This window comes from Euprymna scolopes, chromosome 12, assembly GCF_053919585.1.
Source record: "Euprymna scolopes isolate OS-2025 chromosome 12, ASM5391958v1, whole genome shotgun sequence".
NCBI classification, from domain to species: Eukaryota; Metazoa; Mollusca; class Cephalopoda; order Sepiida; family Sepiolidae; genus Euprymna; species Euprymna scolopes.
Window position 1 is genome coordinate 82,396,284 of NC_136493.1, and position 19,280 is coordinate 82,415,563.

The following is a 19,280-nucleotide window of genomic DNA, read 5'->3' on the forward strand; positions in this document are numbered from 1 at the left end:
AAACTTGAATTGTTCGGTTTTAGCCAACACAATATATTTGTTTTAAATGTAGGATGCATGTTTTTATTTACAAAACTTTTTAATAAAAACAAAAAAACGAGATAATTGTTTTACATTTTGGTAGACATTTTAATTTTTTTTAATATGCTCCCAAAAGTTCACTACAAAGGTTGGAAAACATTAAAAATCTCACCATAACCAAAATAACTTAAATAAAAAAAATTATATATTTTTTTACATTGAAAAAAGAAAATTACATTTGAAGTTTCTTATAATTATTGATGTTTTTGCCGGTGATAACAAATTTAATTTTTAACGTATAATAAACATTAAAGTATTTTTGTACTGAATTTGTATGTACGTGACCGAAAGCATCCCATTAACAATAATTATCACAACTATTTGTCTCTATATCTCGTAAATACTGTTAATTTTTTTACTCATTATATTATATTATAAAACTCAAATCGTCTTTCTTGTGCGTCAAAATCATGTTTCTGGTTCTGCTTTATGATGTGCATGCTTTTCTTTTAATCAACATTTTTTGTGTCTAAAATATGTAAATAAAAATAAAACTGTACATCCCTTTTGCTTTTTTTTTCATCGGCATTTTACGAATTTTTTTGCATTTTTTATCGCAACAAAAACAAAACAAATGTTTACAATTTAATGTCTTTTATATTTTTTGTAATTGACAGTTTAAAGATGACAAAATTACTCAAATCAGCTTGCCCAATCGTTGAAACCGTGTTACTAAAAGAAATAACTGTTAATACATTTCAAAGGACTTTAACAATAATATAAAGGAAGGAATTTTTAATAAAATAATAAAAAAATTTAACATTTTAGAGTGGGGGATCACTTTCCTATATGAATTTAATGTAAAGTAAGCATCCACTTCTTGGCCACCTAGCAGTTGCAAGACATGTAATCGTGAGCATTTTTTCAAGTTTGGTGGCGAGGGGGGGGCGTAAAAAAAGAGAAAGAGGAAGAGGGCTTTATAAGTTCTAAACGTTTTAAAAATACGTAGAAACACTTCAAAACATGTGGGCAGGGGATTTATTTTTTAAAGATTTGCTTTGAAAAGATCTCACCATTAAATATTAATTAATTATTGTTTTCCAATATTTGTTTATATGAAAAGAATTAATCTATGTGACAGGATTGATATTTGGAGAATATTTTAATTTGAAATCTTTCTTAGCTATCTGTTGATAGCTCAAATGGCAGGGAGTATGGCTGAAGCGCTAAATGTTTAGGCTCCAATACTAACTGATAGCACCCAAGTCATTTTTTTTTAAATTTAAAATCAGTGCTATATATTAGGTACAATGTAATATTCAATAGTAAATTGGCTCTGTAATAAAAAGTACGAAAACTGCATGAATTAAAATATATTTAAGCGTATTTTACGACTGCGCAAGACTGGTCGTCTCGTGCGAGTGTGAAGTAATTGCCAAGATTTTAAAAAAAAATGTACAGTGGTTTCATTTAATTTGTATTTTTTTTTAGAAAAAGGTGCGCTTATATTTTACAATTATAAGGTCCCTTGTCTGTGGAATTGTTTAATTAGTATGCAACTAAATTCTTGTACAGTGCCGGCAAAAAGAAAGTCCGCACTTGTAATTTTTTTCAAAAACTGCAAATTTAAGCTAAATTTAATGTAACTGTTTAAACAACCTATACCTCATTTGATTCGCCTTTTATTCCTCTATAATTTTACCTGTTCATATTTGACTTTTAATTGAAATATTTTAGTGTTCACAACAATCTAAAAAAAAACTTCAAATTGAGGAGGCAAAAAGAAAGTCCACAGCAACAATTTCGCTTAAAACCAGCTTAAATTATCGCCCCTCAATCAGTTTAAAATATCCACCAATAGACAACTAAGCATCTCTGATTGTAATTGTTGTTGTTCCAGGTTATACAGCGTAACATTTCGTCCATATGCCACGACTTTCTCTTAGTGATCGTCAGGAGCTCATTAATCGTCACTTTTCTGGTTTATCTAATCGAGAAATCGGCCGCAGATTGAAATATGATGAGAAAATGGTATGAAAGACTGTGCAAAAGCACCAAAACATCGGCATTGTTCGTTTTGCCCCTAAATCTAGTCGCACTAGAGTTATTTCTAACAGGGAAGACAAGATCCGCAGCCTAAGAAAAAGATTTGCAATGGCTCCCCAATTCCAACAACAGTGCAATCTTGTTAAAAAGTGCTCTCTTTCCACTGTTAAGAACAGATTAAAGGAATTTAATTTGCGAAGATATATTGCAAGATGCAAGCCAATGATTTCTGTAAAGAACAGAAAGTGCCGATGCAATGAAGATCATGACACTTCATATTGATAAAAAGTGCTTTTTAGCGATGAAAGCAAGTTCAATAGGCTAGGCAGTGGTGGTAGGCAGTACGTCCGTCAGAGGAATGACAAAGAATTTAATCCTAGGTGCTCAGTTTCAATACTGCAAGGTAGTGGGGGTTCAGTTTTGGTGTGGAGCATTATTAGTACAGGGCTAATAGTTCGCTTGCAAGGGCGAATTAATTCGACAAAGTACATTAATATGTTGACTGAACATTTTCTACCCGGAATTTGGATGATAATCCCATCTTCATACAGGATAATGCTCCCATTCACACAGCTGGCAATGTCAAGAGGTTCCTGGAAGAGCATGATATTCCGTGTTTGGATTGGCCTACACGATTTCCAACCCTCAATCCTATCGAAAACGTTTGGCATTACATCAAGCAACAGCTTACCAATGATAAAATTTCAACTTTGAAAAAATTTTGGACAAAAATGAAAGAAAAGTGGAATGCTCTTTCCCCGGAGTATTGCTGCAGTCTAATTCAAGGAATTCCCAAAAGATTGCAGGCTGTCAAACTGCAGAAGGGTTATGCTACTAAATATTAACTAGTTCATTGTGTTCCTGTTGTATTTGTGTTGCATTAATGTCCTAAAGTTACATTTAAATATTAATTTCCATAGTGCGGGCTTTCTTTTTGCCTCCTCAATTTGAAGTTATTTTTTTAAATTAACGTGAACACTAGACTATTTCAATTAAAAGTTAAATATAAACAGATAAAATTATAGAAGAATAAAAGGGCAATCAAATGGGGTATAGTTTGTTTAAATAGTTACATTAAATTTAGCTTAAATTTGCAGTTTTTGAAAAAATTACAAATGCGGACTTTTTTATTTTTTTGTCGCCTGTGTATATATTTATGCTAGTTAATCCCTTGGCGTCAAAATAAAACAATTGGACGAAGAGAATGTTTAAAAAAGAATCAACCAAAATAAATGTTGTTCAATAGATACAAATGCATTCATTCAAACAAAAGATAATCCTTCACGCTTATAGAAATTCGCTACTAAGTTTTTTCTTTGTTTGTTCTATATATTCAATATTGAAATATGTATGAATTGTTTTAAATTGTTCTGAAAAAGAAACCATAGAATTTTTCTCCAATTATTTAAGTTGATATGCAATGGCTGAGTGATAAGTTTTTGTTTTTTTTTAATTTAAAACAAAACAGCTTCAGCATTACATGAAAAGAATTTGGACCGAATTAATCTATATGAGAGGCAAGCAGAGAGAGATTGATATTTGGGGAATGCTAAAACAAATTTTCCCGAAGGTAAGTCATTGATACTTCTTTGTTTTTATGTTTTCTGACCATGAGTTTAACCTTGCTCTTATAGGCAGGCAAGTAATTAAGAAAAATTTGGGAGGATAGATTAACGTCTATTGCTCGCCACATTAGGTTTTCTTCATTTAAGAGAGAGAGTGGTGAATTCGATTAGACAAATATTTTTTGTTTTCATTTAGAGTGCCTTTTTTTTTTACAGAATTGAATTTTCTTTACATTAAAAAGGCAACCTTGTGTCTAAGTTTGCCCTCGTGGGTAAAGAAGCAAGTAAACAGAGATAATATTCAGCATTACTTCCTCCTTGCTAACTAGGAGTGGAGGGGGATTTATTACTTGTAAACTGAAACTCTCTCTCTCTCTCTCTCTCTCTCTCTCTCTCTCTCTCTCTCTCTCTCTCTCTCTCTCTCTCTCTCTCTCTCTCTTCATTAACTGCTCTTGGTGAACGCATCTTTAATCGTTTTGAACACACTTCTTCCTCCAACTGTCATCATTAAATAAACTGCGACAACTGTTTCTATATAATACGAAAAAGATAAAGACAGTTCGGTTATAATTTCCAAACATTCTTGGCATTCTTTTTTAACAATTACTGAAAAAAAGTAATACATATTCTTGAAATTAAAACAAAAATACTTGCTGATCTCTCCCCCGCATTAATTTGATTCTTAGGGATCCCAAGTGAATGAATATTACAGTATTTTTATTATAACTTTTGAGACCATCCAAATATTAATAGAAAGACAAACCGATAGATGGCAAATACAATGATGTAAGTAGAATATGAAAAGACAATTGATTGAAACTCTGAAATCTTTGAACATAGGAAAATAACTGCATTATATGCGCATGCACGTGCTCTCTTTATCTCTTGATTATTTATGAATAATTATATCTGAAAGTTAACTTTTAAGAAAAATCAAAATCTTTCAAGTAATTACGTTGAATGAAGAATCGTAAAAAAATGATGATTTTAATGAATTTTCTTAGTTCTGAAAATTTTCTTTTTAAAATAAACTATTATTAGAATATACCTAGTCAATTTGTTGCATATAATTGTCAAATATTTTACCGTTATTTCATAAAACCAAAAACAATTGTCAAAACATGGTCAAAATACTGATTAATTTAAAATATTCATTAACACATAAAGTTAATTGGTCCAAAAATATCACATTCATTCTTCAAGAAATACAATTATTTTTTTCATAGGTAGCTCTTCATGTTGAAAAGGATTCTGATTCAACCTTCCAGAAGCCATGCCAAAAGAGTCTCATTAGTCCAAGGCCTCAAGTATCAAATATGGTTCTAAAGCCATTGATATGTAAAAAAACAAATATGGACCGATTTTCTACAAAAGTTACTGTAAGTCAGATTATTGTTATAATGATGTTTTTATTTGAAAAAAGAAAAGAAAACTAAAATATCTGAATTATGAAGAAATGCAGTTAAAATTTAAACTCATAAAAAAATGTTTCATGGAAAATAGACATTGTTTTTTTTACATTTCAGTTTAATGAAAATATCTCTTTAGTTCTAAAGCCGATGACAATTTTAGACGTACATTGTTCTATTGGAAGCGTGGCATATGACATTGCTGCATGTAAGTATTGAATTTGGATGATTATTTATGTTCGATATTTAGAATAGAAATTTTTTTGAATCTTTCATAGTTGTTGTTGTTGTTTCACCACGTTTTGGCCAAATCATCCTCTGGCCTTCTTCAAGGTGATTAATCGCAATGAGATAGGAAGGCTTTGGGGGTCCATAGCGCAATAGATAGAGGCGTTGAATCTGTACAGTCCCAGGTGAGCATTGTCTGAAGATAGCGGTTTCAATCCTACCCAAGCAGGCCAGAGGATTAGTTGCCAATAACGTGGTGAGACAACAATTATAGAAGTCAGTAATTACTGGGGATGCAGTTACAAAACTCAGCATTCTTATCATTTTGCGGTTAACCACCTGAAGAAGGCCACAGGTTGAGTTGGTCGAATTGTGGTCAAACAACAACTATGAAGATGAGGATAACAGAATGAATACAGAAATTTGCGTGTCAACGAATGTGCGTTATTTGAAAATACAAGCTGAACAAGTTAAATGAAGATATAGGATGTAGATGGCAATATGAAAAGATTAAACCTATTTCGATGAACAGTTTGTATCATTACTTATTTAACGTAACTTCAGCAACTCCCTTTATTTTTCTTTTGAGGTGATGAATACATTAGAACTATCTTATTGCTTGTATATTCTTAGTATAAAAACGATTAATTCATTTATCAAATAATTAAAATACGACCAACGTCTATTTAATTGCATTGAAAAATCCAAACAGAACTTCAATACAGAATTAAACAGTAGGATGCACACATTCATATTTTTTTACAAGTGAAAAGTGCCTTTTGACGCCTCGTTAGCTGTCAAAATATCTAATACCAGTGTTCTGAAGAGAAAACTTTAAAAACTAATATTAAAAACCTTACAACAAGCGATTATTTTATTCAAACTTTTCTCACTATTACGCACAATAAAAAACAGTCACGCATTTTATGGATGAAAAATGTGGAGGATAAAATTATCCAATTCTGATGATAAATAGTATTGGGTTGATTAATAACATTTTGTTAAGTTAATTATGAAGTAAATAAAGAAAACGTGCCTTTCTTCCTTAAATAAATTCATACTGGAAGTTATATCGATGATGACAAAAGAAAAATTAATTAATAACATAACATTGTTTTAGCCTTTTTACATACAGGGTGATGCAGAAAGATATGTCTGTTTATTTTACATGTTTACAACACAAAGAGAAAGACACGTCGCATACGCACCTTTATAAATACAGTCAAAGAGGAGATAACTTCAATTTGCCCTACGTCATCATTTAACAGACAAATGAAGACAACTCTAAGTTGCTCACATCACTGAAAAATAAGCAGGAGGCTAGAACCATCAAAAAGAGATAACTCTTCAAGCACTAAAACCCAGCAACATTGATAAATTTCCAATAGATAGATCTAAGCAAGGCAGGTGTTTTCCATTGTTAATGACAGTGAAAAACGTATATTACTTATGTTGATGATGGGTGTTGTTAATATTTATTCATGCATTGCAAATGAATTAGATGATGATTATTGTTAGCATTCAGTTCCATATCTTTCTTGTAAGAATTCTTTTAAAAAAGAGATCAAATATTTACAGGAAGGATCACGTGAACGTTGCACCGTTGTGTACATATGAAATATTGTTAGATATTAACCAGACAATGCTGAGTAACCTGCTCGATTATTATTATTATTATTATTATTATTATTAGAAAAATAAAGCAATTAGATTTTGGAAAATGTGTATTTACAGCTTTGGAATGTTTAATCAGGAATTTAAGCAGAAATAAAATAAACAAAGTCGATTTAGGAATTTTAAAGTAGATTTGAAATTTGGTAAGAAGTAAACAAATTTAAGCTTACATGAAAAATCACTTGTTTTGTGTCCTTAAACATGTGGTGTGGGTTTGCTGGTGTAATAGTTAGTTAGCAGAGATCAAACTAATGAGTTGTCGCGAAACACGTTAGCGAACAGACATGTGAACGATTCTGTTCAAAGCGGACAGGGTAAAGAGTGAAAATGTAGAGAGAGACTAAGTGTGCCAAACTCCGACAAGTGAATCCATGAGATGAATAAAACCCATGTAAAATATAACTCGTTGTTATGGCATTCTTTTTGGGGTTTGGATAAATAAGGAGCTATGTGATTGCTTTGGTCTGAGATAAGCAGTCATATTGTTATCGTTTGATTGTAAAAAACTCTCTATGAAAGTTTATGTGTCGCATTTGTTAATTATGTGTTTTTGTGAAGAATACACAATGAACATTTTATATACATGCAGGACAATGGATATTTCTACACTCTGTTATATCAAAGACACTGTTATTTAAACCATTAGATGACACACGAATATCTTGTTTAGATGTCGCATGCAAAATTTTAACTCCATTCCTGACCATAAACCTAATCACAAAAAAAACGTTTGATTGAATAGAGGGATTGTTACCTCCTTGAATTTTTCAAGAGAAAATATTGATTGAAACATTGATTGGGAAAAACAAAACGATTGAATTATAAAACAAACTGTCACCATTATTGACTGTTGAACGATTTTGTCGGCAATTTTGGCAATAACTAACTTTACTTCAAAACATTTTGTTTGTTATGACAATTTTTGGTTCTTGTCCAGAATTCCCCTATATTAAAAAAACAAAAATAAAGAAAAATCTGTATTAATGTGCATACCTCTGACGTAACCAAAATCACATACATTGATCAATAGTTTCATTTTTACATAAGAAAATAAAATTTTATGAATTATTATAAACGATCTAGAAAACAATAATTCATACTTATTTGATTTATGTTGTAATACCTACGAATTCCCATTAATTGCTTAAAAATGATTTTCTTGATAAAAATAAAACCCTTTGATAAATTTAGCTAGTTTTTGGAATATGATATTTTTGTTTTGCCACGGGTGGGTACGTTATACAGGATTTTCTTTAGTTTTGTATTTTAATACGGGGCAATCCTGGACCAAAACAGATTTTTGATAACTTTGTTTGAAATTGTGTATCTCCAACCTTTTTTAAATCTGTATTAGTTGTTGATAATAATCATTAAAAAATATTAAAATATCTCATATTAGCAATTCATTTGTTTTTTTAACATACTGCAATTTCAACACATTTTTTCATCTGTTTAGTAAAATTCAAATTATCAAAACCATACATTGCTATTACAAGGATGAAATTTCTAAAAATACAAATGCGTTCCAAAAGTAATGCCTCCTATTTTTTTATTCTGCCCAAATGAATCGGGAGGGATTGCAAATTTCATTAGGATGATTGATCTTATGCATTCATGAACTTAAACTTTCATCTCTCTGTTGCAGATATTGACGGAATGAGACTCTATGAAAGCAACTCCTATTATGGACATGCGTCACAAACAGAGATGTGTTGTTGAATTCCTGGCAAAAGTGCATTGAAAATGGTGGTGATTATGTAGAAAAGTAAATCTTGGAGCACAAAAGGTCACTTGTTGTTAATCGTGCCATTCCTGTCTTTGTAGCTCTTCAATTTTTTAAGTTAAAAAAGTAGGAAACTTTACTTTTTGAACGAACCTCGCATATGAATTGTTTTGCATAAATCATTGAACAATGCAGTAAATATGTAAAAAGTAGTTATTTTCAATTAAAAAGTAAAACAGTAAAAAATTTCAAAACTTGTATAAATTGTGCTTTTCATTTCATTCATAATTTATACATATTTCAACTATAGTAATTATTCTTTTTTGCTATTTAAAAAAATATTTTTCAGATGAATCTTTTTGGGGAAGCTGTCATGGATTGACTGCTCAAGCGATCAATATCATCCTTCCAGAGGAGGTAAGTAACTCAAATATTTGAATCATTTAATAAAAAAAACTTTTTTTACTGTTAATTCACCTCAAACAAGGCAATATGTCACTTAGACGTAAGGGACTACTATTTGGGACCAAATCTACAGGGATACTATGTAGAGAGTAGAGCAGCAAGGTGTATGTTTACATTACACTTGAACTTCTGCATGTCAGTACACTTAGGGAAGCAGGGACCCGAGAAGGAATTCCAAAGTCTAGCAATTCGAAGGAAAAAACTATTAGAGTAGAAACTTTTCTGACATCTAGGAATCTCTATAGTGTAGGGGTGAAATTTTATTACTTGCTGGATTAGTCAGGGATATTTATGTTGAGAGTACAAGTGCTTGAAGTTAATCAGGGCACATTCTATTAGAATAGGTACAAAAATAGGTGTAAAAGAAGTACAGGAATGCAACATTTCAGAAATAGGACAGAGGTTGGAGTTTGTTTGTTAGTGCAGAACTTATTAGATTTGAGATTCTTGTTTGGGCCCTGTCTAAGAATGAAGTGGCAGCTGCACCAGTCCAGATATGGCAACAATACAATGCATGGGCGAATGGCGACTTTGTAGAGATATAGGATACTCTTGGGTGTGAGTAATTTTCTAGCATTGTGGACAGAGTCCACCTTCTTCGAAACAACCTTGGTTATGTCTTCAATGTATTTGTTCTAATTCATGTTGCCTGTTAATGCTAAACCAAGGAGTTTGAACAAAGAGCTTTCAGGTAACATATTATTAATTATGGCAATCAGTTATTGAGAAGGTTTCTTGTAATTGTTAAAGGAAAGAGTCTTAGTAGCATTGAATGTTACTTTCCATTTATGTCCCCATTCCACTTGTATAATGACTTGAATTGTTCATGTACATTTTTCTTAATGTTTTCTTTTTTCCCCTCCTTCAATGTAGTTTTAGTTTATATGTTTCTACTTGTGCAACATGTTTAACCGCGGAAGTACTTGGAGAGGGAGGGGGTAAATATGAACGTCTGTAAAGTTCCACAAATGGTTGGGTGCGATGTTGCTTCTTAAAATCATGTTTGCATAGAATATTTACATGTTACATAAGACAGTGTCTCTTGTTAGTGAATTCAATAATTTCGTCAATATTAACAGTAACATTCCTGTCATACTGCAGTTTCTCTTACTTCCCTATTCTGAGGTCACGTGAGTCTGTGTTTGCTATTTAAGAACTACTAAAAACATTCAACAAGTTATAACAAACTAATTTTTGGCAGAAGCATTTGAAAACTTCCAACACCGTTTTCTCGTGTACGATGATTGTTCAAAAAATTCACCCATCAAATATTTTATTATGAAAACACACTATAACTTCTTTCTAGAAATACTAATTCATTATTAGTTATGCAACATATTTAAAAGATTATTTGTATTATTTGAATTCTTCAGACTAGTGTACTCATCTTGAGTGTTATTTTCACAACGTTTGGACTAATGTAACTGCTGACTGTGTTCATGTGTATCTTGTCGAACTCGGAAATTCCGTGGCATAGTGGACAAAGTACTTGGTAAGAAAGCAATTGTTGCATTTGTCATGCATATGTTGCATTGCCAAGATTCTCTCTGTGCAGTTTTACCATCATCTTTAATAGTGCCATCTTGTAACCTTAACTTGCTTGTAAATGCAACGCAACAATGATTAGCAGTTCAGACCTTTATTTAAAATTCTTGCAATATTTTTACATATAGGAAAGGTATGCCCCTATAAATTTGTGTGATTCTATTTATAACCATACGTGATAATATTGAACCAATCAGATGCTAGAATAGCTTTATAAAATGACTGAATTCTTCAGTTTCATATCCAAACGAAAAGATTGCGATGCTTCTGCTGATGATAACTGGATTAATGTTACAATATTTTTTTACTATAATGGGGTATCATCTCGCACAGTTGGGAGATTCTATTTATAAACGATGCTGCTAGGAACTGACGAATCGAATTAATTCACGTCCTACTACCAACGAATCAGAAACCAGAATTGCTCCATAAATATTAAACCTTTCTGTTGCAATTTCGCATATGTTTTTCTTCTTCGTGTCAACACAGGAAGAATCTTTTGCTCTGTGGATTTCAACTCGAGAACTGTCGATTGCAAAACAGTCACCTCCCAGAACTTGTGTAGAACAAGGAACCATCAGAAACTGTTTTGGAACTAAACATGGCTTACACTTCTAGAATTAATTATTTGCCTGAAGGAAACATCTCTATCAGGATTTATGCTACCATTCCTTTTTTCTAGGAACTACTTTTTTCTATTTCAAGAATGATTTTACATTTAAGGAAAACTCATGCCATCTGGAGTTCCAAACTTTCATGTTTTTATTTATTTTATTTTTTGTACATAGCTCCTTCTACTTTTGTCTGTTTTTTATGGGTGGGTGGGGGTGTACAAACTCTCAATACATGTCTTCAGATTTTATCCTCACATTTCTCTCCTATACAACACATTAAACTTTTCAAATTAATGATTCCAGGTTATTGCACAGGAAGCAGAAGATGCAGCAACCGAAGAAAAACTAGTGGAAGATTTACCAATGTCATCCAAAAAATCCAAGTTTTATAAAAATGTAAATGCATATTGTTTAACAATTAATAAGAGTTGTTTGTATATCAGTTAACAGTAAACAAAGAAATTCTATCTGATTGTTTTCTTTTTACCAATCAACCCTTTTATTTAATGCTAAAATGACATGTTTTGTTTTTCTGCTATTCATTTAATTTGCAGACGTTTTCTGAAATAATGCTAAGAATCACTATCCAGTTCTCAGCAGTTCAACAGTCTCCCAAATTCCATTTTATGCAATCTTATTTAGTCACTTGCTTCCCAAGATTTCCTTGGGCAGCCAAACTGTGTAGGATTCAAGGCATCTATCATAGTTTATCCAGGAGTTTGAATGCGCCACATGACCATACCAACATAACCGATTTGTCACTAGGATAACCTTTATGCTGGACAAAACTTAGTGCTTTCAATAGATCCTATGACCTGATGTATTGGGTTTGGTCAGATTTCACATTGTAGATGGATCTTTTATTGTGCTGCAGTTGGCATGACATCCACTGCAATATCACATGATGCTCCTTACACAGCTGCTATACAGCAAACCCCGGATGTAGAAAGGAATAGCTCGTCATGCTATCAGAAGCAACACTTAACAAATTTTCACCTGTGCTGCCTTCATCCTTGTGATCGTATTTTGCTTACATCTACTACCTACCCTCAGTATATTTCTTAGGTAGCAGGAAAAGTCTACTCTCCATGGTATTGTCATTTAGTGCCATCTCTTTTTGAGGACAACCATGAAAAGGATTTGTCTGTTCCATCTCCTACTCTTGAAGTTGGGGTTCAAGGCTCACTTATTTTTCAGGTCACTGTACTTTTGTGACTCCACATTAGGCACAGGTTACATTTCCTTACACAAAACAGGAATACCATTCTTGTCACCATAATGGAAGAAAAAAATTACTGCCTGGTATTTTTTAAGATATCTTTTCCAATTTTTCATAAAATGACTCCTTTGCGGCATCGCTAAGGCCAACTTAGAGACTATACACAGGCAAGAATGTGACTACAGAGATGCTTACTGTTAATTTAATCTGGAAGGTTCTGTCAGTGATGCACTTGAAAAATATTGTCCAACATTCCCTGCCAATAAGACACCAACTCCTGCTGTACCTTGATTGTTAGAAAATCGAAAAACACTCATACCTTGAATTCTTTCCTTCTTAAACCTTTTCTCTATCTAGTCTCCTATACATTAAATCATAGGGAATAAACTAAGTCTTCTAAGACAATGAAATATTATTTTAACTCGGTTACATTTGTAAAATTTCATTAAAAAATCACATCTTAGTTATGATATATTAGTTGATTTCTCATCTCCATAAAATAAATTACAATTTTCTAAACATGTGCATTTCATCAACAGACGATGCTGAAATTGACTGGCCAAGAAAAGAGAAAAATTGTCTTTTCATAAGATCAAGATAACTAACAAAATTTTATATTAGAATAAAATGATAGTTTTTTTCCAAATGATTTCCATTATATCTGTCGAGTTGTCACACTTTTACAATAGCCACTTGTCCGGGTAGGCGTCAATGGATTAGTAACCCTCACTAAACAAGTAATCTTCAATGAACATGTATCATTTGCCAAGCATGTGATGTGCTCTGTGATTTTGAGTTTGATTTATTCATTTCTTTCATGCTCACGAGAGGAATGACAAATTGATTCAACGAATTTGCTTGAGTGAAAGCATGATGACAAAAACAGACATATTATCCAAGGACAGTTGTTTAATCATTTTACTTAAGATCAATTATTTAGTTGTTTTACCCAAAACAATAATTTAGTTGTTTTTACTTAAAAACAATAATGAAGTGGATGTTCTTGTGTCAGAATAAAAACAGTCAAAATATTTTACTTCTACTTCAAAAGAAATACTAAACAATAACAATTGTTTCTGATATTAATGAATAAAAGAATTTAATTATATTTGTTTTTTCGAGTTTTTTTTTAATTTATTTATTCACTTTTATTTAGCAATTTTGCTATTTTAATGCTGATTTTCTCCATTTTGTATAAGAAATACGAAAATGAAGCAATTGATAAAAAGGAGAAAAAATAATAAATATTTTCTAAGCAATTTTCTTTTCTTTTTATTAGACTGAACCGATGTTGATATTGTCAGGCCGACAAGCAGTCGAGTATTTCATCAAGTGCCAATATCTTAAAAAAGTAGAGCATCTGTATTTCAATCTTGCCGAATCTACCCATTACAAGCCGTATCATTTGGTGTCTGTGCCAAAGTGCAAAGTAAGTTTTATACAAGTCTCTTTCTCTTACACTACAAGTAAATTTGTGAAGTATGTTATACAAAAATTGACATTCAATAAAAAGAAAACTTAATATAAAAAATCGAGTCAAATGTAAAATAAGTTTGTTAATATCTTATTTGATAATAAAAATGTGTTACTTCCAATATTCAACAACAAAATTATGAATTGTTTGGACTACTGTTCTCATCTGGAGTATTATTTTTATAACGTTTTCGCCGATGTAACTTCTGATCTTTTCAGATTTATCTTGTTAGACTTAAGATTCTTTCTGTTTAACTCGGGAATCTGCATAGAATTTTGAACTGGAACCTTTTATTTAATCCATAGAGGTGGCATGCTCTGTCACCTCTAGAAAAGTGTCACTTAGAACTGAATTTTACTTAGTACTTTATCCATTACGCCATCGGTCCCTAATACAAATTATTAATCCTCATCTAAAAAATTCAGAAGCATAAGAACAAACTTTTCTCATAATTGCAATTATTTTCAATAGTTTTGCGATAAGTCATGCCACAATTTTAAATTCTTTTTCTTTTTCATTGAAAAATCAAATCTTAGTTATGATATATTAGTTGATTTCTCATCTCCATAAAAAAATTACAATTTTCTAAACGTGCATTTCATCAACAGACGACGCTGAAATTGACTGACCAAGAAAAGAGAAAAATTATCAGGATAACTGACAAAATTATCTGAACTATTTTCTCACCAATTTCCTGGTTAATTTATAAATTCATTTTTGAAAAAAATGGTCTTGTACCATTAAATTTAGGAGTTGTTCACATCTACATTTATGAAATTTTTAGATAAGGATCGATTATTTGTATTGTTTCGATTCTTCTGGCTACTGTTCTTATCTTGAGTGTCATTTTCACAATGTTTCGGTCGATGTCTAAGCCTTTTCAGGTGTATCTGGTTGAATTCAAAGGTCTACACAAAATTTCAAATGGAACCTTTTATTTAATCCATTGGGGTAGCATGTTCTCGTTCTATCAGTCATGACTTGTTAGAAATCCTAAGTAATTCACAATTGTATTTTAAGTGGCATCGCACTGACAATTGAACCTTCAATTTCTGGAAGTGTAACTTTTACAACTGAATTTTACCAAGTGTTCTATCCACTATGCTCGGGTCTTTGTGAGTTCAACAAGATACACCTGAAGAAGGTCGGAGGTTAGATCCACGAAAACATCGTAAAAATAACACTCAAGATGAGAACAGAAATTCAAAGAGTCCAAATAATGCGAGAAAAAAGCTAACATTCTGTAATGCAGGTATTGGTACCAGACTATCATATCGTAGATGTGTCAATCAAAAGCTGCTAAAATGACATCATGCAACTCAAGTTGGCAATAGCAATCAATAAAGCATTTTGAGAAAACACTGCTACAATAATTTAGCATTAATTCATTAAGATTAAATGTGACAATGATGAGTTCTGTAATGAGTACTGTAATGTGTGGAGTATTGTTGTCATATCTGAACTGGTGAATCTCTGTCCCATTTGAGGGTTCTTGATAAGATGCAGAAACGTATCTGTAATTTGACTGTCCCCACCCACCCTTTCTTCTCCAATGCAACCTCTTTCTCACATGGGTAATGTTGCTTGTCTCAGTCTTTTTTTAACACTATTATGGCATGTGTTCTTCAGAATGGTCTGATCTATTCCCTGCTTCCTTTATTCATGCTTGTTTGACTTGGTGATCTAGTGGTTTTCATCAATTCGTTGTTTGATAACTAATTGTAATACAGCTTCATATTTCAGTAACATTTAAAAAAAAAAAACTGCAAGCTTGTGGAATTCTCTTCCTGCTGACTGTTTTCCATTATTTTTTTTTCAAGACTAAAACCAATAGTAATATCCTGTCTTTGTGAAAATCATCTTTCGTTTTTATTAGTTCCTTATATCAAGTGGCTTCGTGCCTTGTTTGCAACAAACTATTAATCTATCTTTATTGTGGGATATTTCTCTTATGATTTATAAATTTTTATATACTTTTATTTATTTCCTTTATTCCCCACTTATTCAAGGTAAGATGGATGGAATGTAAGTTAAATGATAAAGAATATTATGAGAGGATTGAAATAGATGATCGGCATGAACAAAATGTCATTACAGTTGGTAACAAGTATTTGGGGACATTGGATTTAAAGACGTCCATGTTGTGGTCTGCAGAGAAACAGTTCCATGGTAACATGTTCCACAAATGGGAAGTTCTTGGAAAGAAACTCTGTTCATGAAAATTCTGTTTGATGTTAGGCCCACAGGAAAAAAAATGGACAGTTTTTTACCCTTTGCAAATATTTCCTTATTATTATTTGTGCAAATCTGAACTGTTTTCTCACCAATTTCCTGGTTAATTTCTTTTTCTGTTGGGTTGAATATTTTCTGTTTGAGTTCACTTTCAAATAAAAAACAAAATAATGAATGAAAAGAAGAAAAGAAAATCATGAGTAAAGCATAAAAGCGATTTAATTTGGACTGAAAAATGTTTTTGTTTGTCTTTTTCAGGTGAATGCAGAATATTACCTGTTCTCATCTTTTGGAATTTTGTACGTCGACAGTGATTCCTACTCGGAAACATTTACACTTACAGAATGGCAAAGGCACGCAGTTCTCTGGGAAGCAATTCATAAAATACCTTTCTTCAAGAATTATCTCATATCAAAAATGTTTTACAGGTGAGAAATTGTTATCGTTTTATAGTAATTTACTCTAAAAGAAAATTTCTCAAAAATATAGAGGTGCCTCATTGGTCTAATGGATGTCATAGCAGACTATGAAATCAGATGTGCTGAGTTCTGTTGGGTTCAATTATCCACTAATACTATCAGGAAAGGCATGGACCTATACCTTCTCTCCAGCTATTTATAAAATAGAAATTTGTGTTGAATGAATCGCTACAGACAAAGCATAAAGCCACTTGATTTAAAAAGCTAAAAATATTTGAAGGTAAACAACTAGCCAACTATGGTGAGATTACGACTCAGAAAACAACAATTTGTTTCCCTTTATCAGAAATATCTCATGGAAGGTGAGGACTAAAGGACACTATAAGAGAAACAACCAACTAAATTAAATAGGTAAATTGTGTTAAGACATTAAATTACATAGAATGGGTTGATGTGCCATAAAAAAACTTTTTTTTATTTTTAAATAGACCAATAGATATGAATAGTTGAAGATGATTTGAAGGCTCTCTTTTCATTTTCTACTTCTTCCTCTGGATTGCTCCTTTTATCGTCACCTTATAATGGCCTACAATATTAATGCTGGGGTCCATCCTGGGCGCAACTCTCTTCCTGATCTACATCAATGATCTCCCAAAACACATACTTAAATCATTCGTTGACATCTATGTTGATGATCAAATCATCTATGGCAACATATCCAAGGCTGTAAATAACAAAGTTCTCTCTGATTCTCTCTCCTCTGATCTTGAGCACGTGGTACAGTGGGGGAAGAGGTGGCTGGTTACTTTTAATGCATCTAAAACCAAGCTCCTATCTTTACATCATCAACGCTCTGATCCCCATCTGGCATCAGTTAAAATGAATGGCTCCCGTCTTGGGGAGGCTCCATGTTTTGACAAGCTTCTGGGATTGACCTTTACTCCTGATCTGAAATGGAACACGTACATCAAATCTGTTGCCAAGATTGCCGGAAAAATGGTAGGATCCTTCTACCACTCCAGAAGATATCTCACTACTGATGCAATTCTCTATAGAAGCCAAGCACGTCCAAGGATGGAGTACTGCTGCCACATATGGGCAGGAGCTGCTAAAAACAGCCTATCCTGCCTTGACAGAGTACAAAATAGACTTTGTGGCCTCGTGGGGGATGCTCTTTTCTCTTCCCTGCAACCTCTCTCCCACAGAAGAGACGTTGCGAGCCTGTTTTTGTTTTATCGTTACTTCCATGGCAAGTGCTCGTCTGAGCTCTAATCTCTGATTCCCTCTCAGCAATCTTTCATGATAAACACCCATCTAGCTAGAACCACTGTCAATAATTTTCCGCATTCTTTATCTGTGCCAAAATCAAAACGTAGATTCCATGAACAAAGCTTCTTTCTTAGAAGTGCATGCCTGTGGAACTCTCTTCCGTTTGCCTGTTTCTCACCTGACTACAACTTGGATGTCTTCAAGTTCAACATAAACAAGTTCCTGATAAACCGCCCCCTTAAGTAAGACACTTTATCAAATCTTCCATACTGACGTTTACTACGATACTGTCCCATTGATTACTGTACACGTTATAGCCCTTATCCCCAAGCGGCTTCCGGGCCTTGATAAGTGGTGACTACCATGTAAAAAAAAAAATTTTAAATGCTAATTGTTTAACAAGTCATCGAATACCATTTTTTTAGTTTTTGGTATGATTTATCTGAGGAGTGAATCCTGTTTCTTTAATGAACATTCAAATATAAAACACTGAATTTTGCTTTATAGTGATCAATAATGATAGAATTAAGTAAATAATTTCTCGCGGTTATATTATGACACATGTTTGCTGTTTTCATAAACTTCTATTGAATAGCTTCACTTTTAAACTCATTGTGAATTTAAAAAACATAATGTTTTGTGAGTATATGCTAATTTTTATTAATCGTTGAAGCATGCCAGTGTTGTTTATAAACTAAATATATTCTCTCTCTGTTTATCAAAGCTACCCATGTAAGGCAATCATAGTCTCTATCCAGGTCTCTACCAACTAACAGATAGTTGTTCAAACCACAATGTAGTCAAAATATATAGGCTTTTGACAAGCAAATGTCATTCAATCAAAAAAAATTTCATATAGTTTTGAGGAAAAAATATCTAGCTTTCATATGTTCATAAAAAGTTTAATAATCTTATTTCTCTGTACACAAAACTAGTTGATTTAAACTGACATTTTCTTAGAATTGGTACGTTTTTTTTTTAATTTAAATGGCCCTACTGTTAGCATCCATGGTCAGAATTGAGTAATTAAATTCAAGGAGGTACTCTTCACTCTAGACAATGGTAAGTTCAATGAAAAAAATATTTGTACAGTTTATGGACCGTGCTGAAATAATGTCATTTTTTCTGAGAAAGCCATTTTAAACATGGGGGAGCTTTTTAAGTATTCTATACTTTCACCTAACAATTTAATAAACAAGATATCGTAAAGATTGATGCTATTTCATTGATTAAGCATTTCGGCACTTTTCAGCGGTTTGTATTGTTAATTCACTTAGTACTTCCCACAACGTAGGGTAAACATGTTACTGTTGGCCAGACGCCATATTAAATATCCACTTGAGACAAGGGAAATAACTAAATATATAGGAGAAGACC

At 32.3% G+C, this 19,280-nt stretch overlaps 1 protein-coding gene across 1 annotated transcript in view; it reads left to right on the forward strand.

Moving 5' to 3' along the window:
* LOC145291381 (dynein heavy chain domain-containing protein 1-like) overlaps window positions 1-19,280 on the forward strand; it is a 494,383-nt gene that overhangs the window by 33,177 nt on the left and 441,926 nt on the right. The window contains exons 5-11 of the mRNA XM_080137171.1: window positions 3,536-3,637; window positions 4,859-5,011; window positions 5,159-5,249; window positions 9,016-9,083; window positions 11,594-11,686; window positions 13,789-13,938; window positions 16,474-16,643. Of these exons, the coding sequence (XP_079993297.1) occupies window positions 3,536-3,637; window positions 4,859-5,011; window positions 5,159-5,249; window positions 9,016-9,083; window positions 11,594-11,686; window positions 13,789-13,938; window positions 16,474-16,643 (827 nt within the window). The remainder of the gene's footprint in view (window positions 1-3,535; window positions 3,638-4,858; window positions 5,012-5,158; window positions 5,250-9,015; window positions 9,084-11,593; window positions 11,687-13,788; window positions 13,939-16,473; window positions 16,644-19,280) is intronic.